Raw genomic sequence first — 12,171 nt, forward strand, 5'->3', positions numbered from 1 at the left:
ACATAATATGTCTCCTGATGATGAATGTTTTCAAATAGACATTGTTGATTATTATATTTAGGAAGAACTACAAGAATTATTAAATGTTAACACCTCAAATTTCACCCTGATGGGTGAGAGTGAAGATTTTGATATCTGAAAGAATATATTCATGAGGAAGATGAACCTTTTAAAGAAGTCAAAAATGGTGATATGTTCCGGATAAAATCTTCCTTGGAAGAACTACCCTCCTTGGAACTTAAGGAACTCTCGGAAAATTTTGAGTATGTTTATCTCTAAGAAACGTCTCAATTAACCGTTATCTCATCAAATCTTTCTAGTGACGAAAAAGATAAGTTAATGTCTGTTTTAAAAACCCATAAAAGGCAATTTCCTGGAAAACAACTGATATTCCAGGGATTAATCCTGCTTATTGTACTCACAAGATCCAAATAGAAGAAGATTTTAAACTCGTGGTACAAACGCAATAGAGGTTAAACCCTAACATGAAAGAAGTTGTCAAAAAGGAGGTGATCAAATCACTTGACGCCGGGTTAATTTACCCTATATATGATAGCCCGCAGGTTAGTCTTGTATAAGTAGTACCCAAGAAAGGGGGTACGATTGTTATACTGAATGATAAGAACGAGCTTGTTCCTACGAGAACGGTCAATGGGTGGAGAGCTTGTACATACTATCATCGTCTAAACGACGCCACAAGGAAAGATCATTTCCCGCTTCCTTTTATCGACCAAATGCTAGAACGTTTGGCGGGAAAATTTTACTACTGTTTCCTTGATAGATTCTTTGGTTATTTTCAAATTTCAGTTGATCGTAAAGACCAAGACAAGACCACATTCACTTATCCATTTGGTACCTTTGCATATCGATGGATGTCATTTGGATTATGCAATGACCCAGGCACCTTCCAAAGGTGTATGGTGGTGATTTTTCATGATATGATTGAAGAAATTATGGAAGTATTTATGGACGATTTCTATGTTTTTGGAGACTCCTTCGACTCATGCCTCTCAAACCTTGAACGAATGCTAATTCATTATGAAGAATCAAATCTTGTATTAAACTGGGAGAAATGCCACTTCATGGTGAAGGAAGGCATTGTTTTAGGCCACAAGATTTCTCGAGCTGGAATAGAAGTAGATAGAGACAAGATCGATGTAATTTCAAAACTTCCTCTACCAACCAATGTTAAAGGAATTCATAGTTTCCTTGGTCATGCGAGATTCTATAGGCGATTCATAAAGGATTTTTCCAAAATTGCCCGACCCATGACTAAACATCTTGAAAAAGACATTAAAGTTGATTTTGATGATGAATGTTTAAATGCTTTCTCCATTCCAAAAGAAAAATCTTACGAACACACCTATCATGGTATCACCCGATTGGTCAAAACCTTTCAAGCTAATGTGTGATGCTAGTGATTTCGCGCTAGGGGATGTTTAAGTCAACGTCAAGATAACGAATTTCAACTAATCTACTATGCAAGCAAAACACTTACAGGAGCTCAGTTGAATTACACAACTACTGAGAAGGAGCTTCTTGCAGTAGTTTTTGCTTTCAATAAGTTTAGATCTTACCTGTGTTATCATAGACAATTGTTTATACCGATCATTCAGCCCTAAAGTACTTGTTTAAAAAGAAATATTATAAACCTAGACTCATTCTTTGGATTCTTCTTCTACAAGAATTTGACATTGAAATCAAGGATAAAAAGGGTGTTGAAAATCTCGTTGCGGATCAGTTGACCCATCTTGAAAATCCTAACTTAGAAACACTCAACAAATCTATTATACACTATACTTTTCCTGACGAGTTCCGAATGAGAATCAAAACAAAAGAAGATATTCCATGCTTTGAGGATTTTGTAAATTATCTTGCCGTAGATTCTTGTCAAAAATCAAATGTATCAGCAAAAGAAGAATCTTCCCCCATTTGAAGTTTTAATTCTGAGAAAGCCCGAATATTTTTCGTATATGAGCAGATCAAGTTATTCTACGATGTGTATATAGTAAAGAAGCTCAACAAATTCTGGAGCACTGTCATCAAGGACCAGCCAACAGACATTTCGGACCTAGCTATACAGCAAAGAAGGTCTTCGACTCAAGATTTTACTGGCCAACTGTTTTTAAAGATACTCACAACATGGTGAAAACCTGTGATGATTGTCAAAGATCTGAAAATATTTCTAAACGAGACGAAATGCCACAACAAGGCATCCTAGTATGTGAAGTGTTTGACATTTGGGGTATTGACTTCATGGGTTCATTTCCCGCCTCAAACAAATGAAAATACATTCTAGTGGTAGTCGATTACGTTTCTAAATGGGCTGAAGCGAAAGCCCTACCCACTAGCGATGCTCGAGTTGTTGTTAACTTTCTTAAAAACCTTTTCTCGGGTTTTGAGATTTCAAAAGCATTAATCAGTTATCGTGGAACTCATTTTACAAATCATATACTCGATAAAGTTCTTAAAAAGTATGGAGTTAATCATCGTTTCTCAACTTCTTACCAACCTCAAACAAGTGGCCAAGTTTAAAACACAAATTGATGTCTTAAACAAATTTTAGAAAGAACGGTTAAGAATAATCAAAAATTCTGGCATCGAAAGATAGATGATGCACTATGGGCATTTAGAACCGCATTCAAAACACCCATGGGTACTACTCCTTTCACGTTACTATATGGTAAGGCATGTCATCTACCTGTCAAGGTTGAACACAAGGTGTATTGGGCACTAAAAGAATGTAATACAGACCTTGTGGAAGCTGGAGAAAATTGGTTCTTTCAATTGCATGAGAGACTTCAAGCATACAAAAACTCGAGATCTTATAAAGAGAAAACTAAGAAATGGCATCATGACCGTTTAAAGGAGAAAAAAGAATTTGAACCGGGAGACAAAGTTCTAGTTTTTCAATCACGTTTTAAATTTTCACCTGGGAAACTTAAATCCCAATGGACGGGACCGTATGAAGTAAAACACACATTTAGATCTGGATACGTAGAGTTACATGACAAGAATGGTGGTACTTTCAATGTGAACCATCATAGACTTAAATTCTATTATGAATGGTTCAACAACACTGAAAGAGATGACATCACATTCTACCCTAAGGGCAAATGAATACGGGGTAATTTTAGCTAACCACTCGCCTTCTTAAATAATAAAATATTTTGGGAGTGGAGCCCGATTCGTCTTTCCCTAGCAGAGCCTAAAGAACTAGTCTTATCCCCCAGTCTAACTTTTAATTTTTGTAAAAACTAAATAAAATAATAATAGTAATAAAAAATAAAGAAAAAGTATGTTGTGTGTTTTTGTTTTGTTTGGTTTTGATGTGTATAAGGCAGGGTAAAAGACACATTTCAAAGACTGGCATTAAGTTTAGTAAAAGCTACCATTTTGACGAAACACATGTGTAATATAATTTAAGGAATAGATGATGTACAACGTCAAAGTTAAACAACATTCCGCGATCTTCATTTTAAATCAACGAGGTTTTTTAACTTCATTCTTACACTTTTTGCCCTCTCGAATTTAATTTTATCTGATATCGTTGCAAGTAATTGGCATTGCATGATCTCAAGTGTGGGGAGGATAGTATAAATTCTGTCGGGTTTATACGCTGAGCTTATTTTCTCAATTTTATGAAAAATTTTAAAAAGTTTAAATAAATAAATTCGAATCTTGTTTAATATTTGTGAATGATAAAACTAGGTGTTAGAACCGAAATTATTGTTACCTCAAGGAGAACATAAATTAAGAAACAACCAAATTTGTGAATTTATTTGATTAAATCAGGAATAAAAAATTTCAAGAAAAAAGCCTAGTGTGGGAAGATTTGTCAATATATATGAATTGTTATCACATGTTTGTGCGAAGTTTATTGCAGGTACTTTGCTTTGGGTTGTAGAAATTTGTTTTACCCATTAAATTGTGAAAATTAAAATTTGAGTCTTCAAGATGGTTCGACTCCATCCTTAGAGGAAGTAATGTCTTCCGATAAAGAAACACGCTCCTTGATTTAAGTTAGGAAATTGTCATCCAGACCGGCTGTAGAGTCTACGAAAACCTTGAAAAGTATTTCTAAAATCAGGTGGAAATCCACGGACCTCAGCATCAAACAGGGTCTTAGTGGTCAGACTTATCCTAACCATGAGTTGGATCTGTATCGCACAATGGGGAGGCACTATGACACAACTTAAGTAGATTAATCAGATCCCCAGATGGATGATATATGTAAATATAAAATGCATCTATGTTGACTGCGGTCAACATACATATGCCTTAACAGATTGAGGTGTGCAAACTCATGGTTCACCGATGATATTTGGACAAAATGTAGAATCTTCCTAACCTACATTATTTTCTAACCGACATCACTACGACGTTAGGCTCTGTGGGAAGACTCAGCTTGACCGTGAAAATGTTTTAATTGAAAAATGGTTTTTCGTATACTTAGAGACTTTTAGGGCTAAAACGAAAACATGAGAGCCACTTGGGCCAAATCCAGAACATGGGAAACCCTTACTAAGTCAAATGGGACTTTAACCGAGACATTTCTTTCATTGTACACCCTGCTCTAGAGTCACAAGAGTAGCCGACTTCAGTACAATGAATGCAGTGATGTTGTCCTGAACACGAGGATGATATCGGCTAAAAAGACACATTTTCACCCCGGTATTAAGGCCCAAAAATAAGAAAGTTTCGAACTTTATCGGAAAAATACCCGCTTCATCGATTAAAATTGAAGATCAAGTGATTACAAAGACGGTACAAAAAGAATCAAGAGAATCGGAGCTAAAACGAAGATTCTAGAGCAAAAACGGTGAAAGTCAAGAAATCAAGTTACGATCCAGCGAATCAGCAAGCCAAACGGGCTGCCAAACGGCCTGCCAGTATGGCAAACAACCTGCCAGCCGTTTGCAGGAAAAATTCAAGCTTATTTAAAGGTTCTTTGTCATTCATTTCAACACATACTTCAATTCACTTCTTTCTCTCTCTTGTATAATATTAGTCATACTTTTAAGGTCTTCGATTCCATGCGGGAAATCTAGTACCCGGAAAAGAACGCCGAAGATTGTATTAGGAGCGGTATGAAGTTTGAAGTTGTCACATTTGTATTTGGAACTCGTTTAATCTACTAGTACTTCTATCCTTTATCTTTATATAATGGCTTCTATCATTATGTTCTGTGATGTTGTTGCCATGATTAGCGAGTAGTTATCTTTAGTGTATGCTATGATGTAATCAGTCATAATGCCGAAATAATATTATGGCTTGTGTATGTTGTCGAAATTCTTTACGATTATGCTTTAAACTTAATCGCTTTTATAACTAATAGAACGTAGTTATTGGCTCTGTTATTAAGAAGTCGCGAACCCCGATTCAGAGTACACTATCTGTGTCACCCTTGGTAAGAGAAGTCTATCAGATACAATGCAAGATCGATGAGGCACACCGGTTGTAGTAAGTCTATCAAGCTTTGGATTCCGATTGAGGACTCTTTCGTAGTGAAACATCTAACTAGACCTTTAGTACATTGTCGGTCCTAGACCATGCTAGTGTATTCACCAAGCATAAAAACTTCATACGTGTGTGCTGAAGCACAACGGTTGTTGTAAGCTGTACCTCTAGTAAGTAAGGCCATGGAACCCGGTCAGTGCTGATTAGTACACTTCACCATAACGCGGTCTCAAGCATTTCACCCTGCTTGAGGGATTCTTGGTTAATTAAGGAACTGTTTGTTTAAACACATAAAGGATTGGACCGGTAGGATAACCGAACGTGTTCATGGAAGTCAACTAGACTTGGCCATGGTGTTCTTTATGGTTGAACTCTTTTCAAGTGTCTAACTATCTTTTAAACCCAATCATTAACAAAAGCATCGAAACACATCACGTCTCTTGGATACGGTAAACCCTGTATTCTGTTATGCTTAAGAAAGTTTAGACCTTTGTAGAATGTTAATACGTCACCCAATCGAGTCGCTCAATTGGATAAGCCGTCTGAACGTGTGTGCTTGTAGTCAAACTGCATGGGCGTCGGGGTAAGGGACTTTACTGTCTATTCAGAATCTTCAAGCCTATCGCATTACCCAGTGACATGTCTTACGACGAGGGGCGTTTAGGACCAGTGATGAATACAAGGTCCCTACCTATTCATGAGCCATCATTCCATAATTCCGACAGAATAACTGGTGAAATTATAGTATGCACTTGTTTTATCCTTATCTAAATTATGAATTTTATTGCATTTACTTTATCTGTCTTATAAACTAGAAAAACCCAAAATTAGGTAACCACTACTCCTTCTCTTTTTAATTATCTAAAGTTTTGAATATAGGTTCAATTTTACGGATATCTTAAAAATACGACCCAAGGTCATACTTCCCTTACTCATAATAAGGAGTAGTACGATTTAGGCCCCGCTAAATATAAATTTAAAACAGTACCCCACCCCCCTTTTTGGTGACTGATTCTGACGTGTTGCGACCTAACGACACCGCACAAATAAAACCGTCCGTTTTGGTCATATCAAGAGGGAAGCTAGTTTTTGGCACCGCTGGCGGGGAACTGGTATCAGATAATATTGCTTTTTATCAAACTCATTCACAAGCATTTAGTGGCGTCTAAGAAAAACAATTATACACAGACTTGGTTGTTGGATTTTTCGAACAGTCTCCAATTATATTGGAACCAAAAGGATCTTGCCTCTCCGTAGTTGGCCTGGCCACTTGGTTTGTTGAATAGTTCGTGCGAAACTCTGTTATCGAAATACCAGGGAATCATTATCAAGAACCAAAAACATAATCAAACTTAGAATAGTTAGATTATCTTAGATTAAATTAGAATGCCTTAGATTAAGATGACATTAGATTGGATTAGAATTACCTTAGATTACCTTAGAAATTTAGTTTATCTGCTTAAAATTAAAAACAAAAAGGCATACGTAGTATATGACCCAAACCCGATCTAGACCACGGCCGTTGTTATTCGTACCTGATCCAGACGCAATAATCTCTAAAGCACGCAAGGAAGCACGAATCATAAATCAAATGGTATTACGCGTTACTTTAGCAGAAAACACCAAACCCTCGATTGAAGGTCGAGGAGGACCGATCAGATTCCCAAAAATTCAAGGACACTCGTTCGAGTTAAAATATCACATCATACAGCTCATTCAAAATACCTATCAGTTTCATGGATTATCGAATGACGATCCTAACTCTCACCTTGATAAATTCATATCTCTTTCGAACTCCTACAAATAGCCAGGGATAGGACAAGATATAGTCCGACTATACTTATTTTCCTATTCTCTCACTCATCATGCACAAACATGGTTCGAAGGACTGTAAAAAGATTCCATCACATCATGGATGGAGATGGCTACTAAATTCCTAACCAAATATTTCCCTCCTTTTAAACAAACCAAACTCAAGAATGACATCATTAACTTCAAACAAAGTTATGATGAATCTCTTTACACTGCATGGGAGCGATTCAAAACCCTGTTGAAGAAGTGCCCTAATCACCAGGTAGAACGGTCAGCTCAAATCTGCACCTTTTACAATGGTCTTACGGTAAATCATAGGATGAAGATCGATGCAGCAGCTCCAGGAAATCTGATGAACCAAACCGCAGATGAAGCATGGGAATTGCTCGAGAACATGACAATGCATCATCATGACTGGAACAGTGGTGAAACAACTTCATCATCAGCCCCGCTTTCTGCACTTAACAATCAAACGGAGGCCATCAAATCCCTCACGGATAAGATGGAATCTTTCACCAAACAACTTGGAGAATTGAAGACGCAGCCGTAGCAGGTTAACCAGGCTCAGGCCTGTGTTAATTGTACCAACTCACAACCCACTGAAGAATATCAAGTTGAGTATGAGAACCCTGACAGTTCAGTCTATTACATTCAATACCCAGCTCGTCAACCAAATCCCGGATTCAATCAACAACCTAGCGCTAACCAATTTCAACGAATCAACCAGCCTTTTCGCTATCGCTACCCACCTTATCCAGCAAAACAATCTCAATTGTCCTACGATCAACCACTTCCACTTACTAGTCCACCAGTCGAGGAAAATTCCCCAACCACCCAAATTACAAAAGTAACCAACCCCACTCTCGGTGCTGATGATCAATTGACTCGGTTCATTCAAAGACAACAACGGTTAAATCATAGAATTGCATCTAGGTAAGACCAGACAGAGATACTAATGAGAAATCAATTGGCTCTGCTCAAAAGTCTAGAAACGCAGCTCGGACAGTTATCACAACGCCTTGAAACCCGACCACAAGGAAGGTTACCTAGTAATACTGTCCAAAATCCCCACATTGAGGAAACTAAGCAATTGGATTCCGTAATCCCGGAAGAAGAACCACGGAGAAGGTCAGCTAGGCTCAAGAACAAATCAACATATATTCAAAAGTTGCCCACTGCAACTTCAGTTCGTATACCCTACCCCGGAAGGCTACAGAAGGAACCATCCAAGCTAGATTCCTTCAAACTCGATGGAAAATTCCTGGACACCATGTCCAAAGTTCCCAACCAGAAGAGACACATCCGAAGGCTTCTCTCTACAAAGGAGATGATACCAGATTCTAACAAAATTCCACTGATTGAAGAATGCTTGGCATTACTCAGAAACTCTCTATCGCAAAAGCTAGGATATACGGGCCGATTCATTTTCCCGTGTTCGATCTACCAATCTGGAACCATTCAGGCGCTAGTAGATTTAGGAGCAATTATCAACCTAATCCCCTACGCTCTATACAAGAGATTAGAGTTAGGAGACTTGTCACCAACTAAAATGACAATCCAACTTGCTGATCACACAATTCGATATCCTAAGGGCATAGTTGAAAACGTCTTGGTGAAAGTCGACAAATTCTTGTATCCTACGGATTTCGTAGTGATGGACATTAAGAAAGACCTATACACACCAATAGTGCTAGGAAGACCTTTCATGAATACGGCCATGACTGTCATTTATGTGTACAATTAAACGTTGATCTTGCGATCACATGGGGTGAGCGTTACCTTCAAAATTTACCGACCTACCGATCTTTCTGGACAGGCAGAGATGTTTACTATTTCCACCAGACGGATCACTTTCGATGACGAGTCTTCACAGCAGCCGATGATATCGAGATGGGTGTCGAATCACAGTCTGCAGATGACCCAGAAATGGAAGAAGAGGATCCAGGCGAAGAAATAGAGGAAGAGGAAAAAGAGGAAATGGAAGACGTAAAAGAAATTGTGAAATTACCCTCTCTAAGCATAAAGCATCATGAAGAATTAATGAGGCTTGAAACAGAAGACCACAGTTTAATCATTCGTTTTAAGAAGAAGATTGATAAGGTTAAGGTTAAAGATATAGAAATTGACCCTGCAAGTATCAAATTAGAGAACCCGAATACTGAAGAAGCCCGTTCATTAGACGAATCCTCAGAAGAACAATATATCTATGATGACGAGGAAGAGCAACATGAAGACATTCTGGATAACTCATACTCTCTAACCGAACCAGATAAAGGGGAGCCAGACTCTTCTTCAAATCGGATTCCGGTCATATCTACACACGCCGACATGATAACTTTCATCAATGACACCGATGAATTTGAAGATATTCTCGAAGCCATTCGTAAATCAACAATTGATTTCACGCTACACTTAATGGAATGAATCATGGCTATCCGAGAAGAATACAACCTCCATCTCCAGAGAGAATACAATAATGTTGAAATCCTAGAAGAGCGCATTCAAGACTTTATCAATACCCTTCACGATCATATCTACCGCGAAGAAAGGCAATGAGAGCACAATTCAGTGGTTCGCACTATTCTTGAGACAAGATTCTGTCGAGATCAGAAGATCATTTACTCTAAGGTTTTCAACGCCTTAGCTGGATCTGCACTTCCTTTCTCAGCAAACCAACGAGCACTACTGACTCTCATCCGAAAGCATATAGATCTTTCCACCGGACGCCCGACTTATCACTATGATTTGCAAATGATCGAGGATATTAATAGCTTTTTCACCTTCTTGAAAAGAGATAATTTTGAAAGCACACCAGACAGGTTAGTGATTTATGTAACGATTGATCACCATGCTGATCTAATTATCAAAGAGTTACGAGACGCAGTCACAGAAGAAGTAAGACGCAACAATCCATTTTCTTATCTTGAACCAGACCGAGTTAACATTGCCACATATGTTACGAAGAAGATAGCACATATCTTCCACGAATCCACAGATCCAAGCTTCATATTTAAAGCTGGATGTCAGGAGATATACTCAAAGACGGTGACATTGATGCTCGAGTCAGGATTGCTTTTCACTTCTTTTCAACTTCGCCTCTTGACCAATCTGTGCAAAGCTACAGACTCTTACTGTGGAGATCACCATTTCGAAGATTTCTAGATACTAAAGATACAGTTTCTAACACTATTTGTAGACCTCCGAAATGAGCATCCTATCTGAGAGATAATCACCACCAGCACTGCCTCAATGATTGACATACATGGGTCAACCAGCAGAGCCGTGGATCATATTCTCATCAGACTTCAAGATTTATCACCAGCCAAAACTGCACACTAACTATCTTTCTGAAGATCTTCAAGAGAAGTACCAGATCTTCTACCACTTTTGGTCCAACACTGTGACAACCCGGAAATTTTCGACCAAATTTAAACTTTAATCTTTATATATACCCGACACGATAAGCAAAGTCTGTAATGTTGATGTTTCAAAAAAAAAAAAACTTTGAACTGTGTTCATGTAATCAATTACCCTTCGACTGTTCTCGACGATTCACGAACAACTATTTTTAAATAGATATGTACATATTTAATATATATTAATTTGAAATGTTATATGATTCAATTATTAGAATTTACTATGTAAAATAAAATAAAATAAAATAAAATAAATATTATTTAATATATATATATATATATATATATATATATATATATATATATATATATATATATATATATATATATATATATATATATATATATATATATATATATATATATATATATATATATATATATATATAAAGTATATTGAATAAGTATATATAGTTTTCAAATTCATTTTTGTAATCATCAGTAGCACTCAATTGTCATTAATTGGATATTAAACTAAGCTAAATATGAATTTATATGAATTTAAAATAAACGGTGATCCGAGAATGAGTTATATCAATTATAGGCTTATTTAAATTATATTTAGAAACTATTTGTTGAATTTTAAAACTTTTTATATTTTACTTAGGGTTGAGAGTGAATAATTAATGTATTATTTATTTAATAGTTAATGATCAAATTTTATGTCATAATGACCTAAATAAATAAAGTTACTTAATTTAAAAATTTAGGATTTTTATAAACACTTTTATTCGCCACGTAGTAAACAACGGAGTACGATATATTAGCCCGTGAAAACTGTCGGTAGATATCTAAAGACTACTGTTGCTTAAACACGTTTTAAAATTTTATAGAGTTATTATAATAAAAACTTGCCTTTTCACTTTTGGCATTACTCATACTAATTTGATCCGTGATATTGAATTGTAAACAACTTTTTTGTTTACTTTCTTGTTTTCTTCTTTTCTCAAATACCTTCACAGCATATATATCCTTATCAAATTACAAATATTGTGCCTTACTTTCACTTTAGCTTCTATTCTTATTATATATACAAATAGACAGAAAGATGAGATATATCCGTGATCTACATAATTGTGCATCTTCACCTTTATAAAACCACAACCGCCTTCGATCACCATCTTCAAATACCATACAACCATAGGAACCATTTCTCGTTTTCTATTCTTCCTCTTATTTCTGTTTAGCGAATCACCTTCATCATCATCGTGATATATTACTTTTCTGTTTCTATTCGAATCATCACAACCTCCACCTTCACTCTCCTGTAACCACCATCGTTTTCTTCTTCTTTTCTGCAGGTCATCACCGAAAACATACCACCATCCTTCACCCACTCAAAACCCATTCAAACCGTCACTCCTCAATCTCTCTCTCACTGCTTCTTTTTGTGTTTCTGTTTTCTGATCGAAGAAAGAACACATCACAAGAAGCAGCCTGCGTAATATAATTATTTTTCTTTCCTCCTCTTTTTGTTCGAACA

General features: G+C 36.6%; 1 protein-coding gene across 1 annotated transcript; it reads left to right on the forward strand.

The window, feature by feature from the left end:
• The first annotated feature begins 2,652 nt into the window (after positions 1-2,652).
• LOC139901326 (uncharacterized) lies at positions 2,653-3,120 on the forward strand. Its single transcript, XM_071884054.1, has one exon. The coding sequence runs from the start codon at positions 2,653-2,655 to the stop codon at positions 3,118-3,120; it is 468 nt and encodes a 155-aa protein (XP_071740155.1).
• The last annotated feature ends 9,051 nt before the right edge of the window (positions 3,121-12,171 follow it).

This window comes from Rutidosis leptorrhynchoides, chromosome 3 (assembly GCF_046630445.1).
Source record: "Rutidosis leptorrhynchoides isolate AG116_Rl617_1_P2 chromosome 3, CSIRO_AGI_Rlap_v1, whole genome shotgun sequence".
Taxonomy (NCBI): domain Eukaryota; kingdom Viridiplantae; phylum Streptophyta; class Magnoliopsida; order Asterales; family Asteraceae; genus Rutidosis; species Rutidosis leptorrhynchoides.

Bases quoted from the DNA above. Each gene is read 5' to 3' on its own strand.
- LOC139901326 (XM_071884054.1), top strand. From the start codon at position 2,653: ATGGGTACTACTCCTTTCACGTTACTATATGGTAAGGCATGTCATCTA.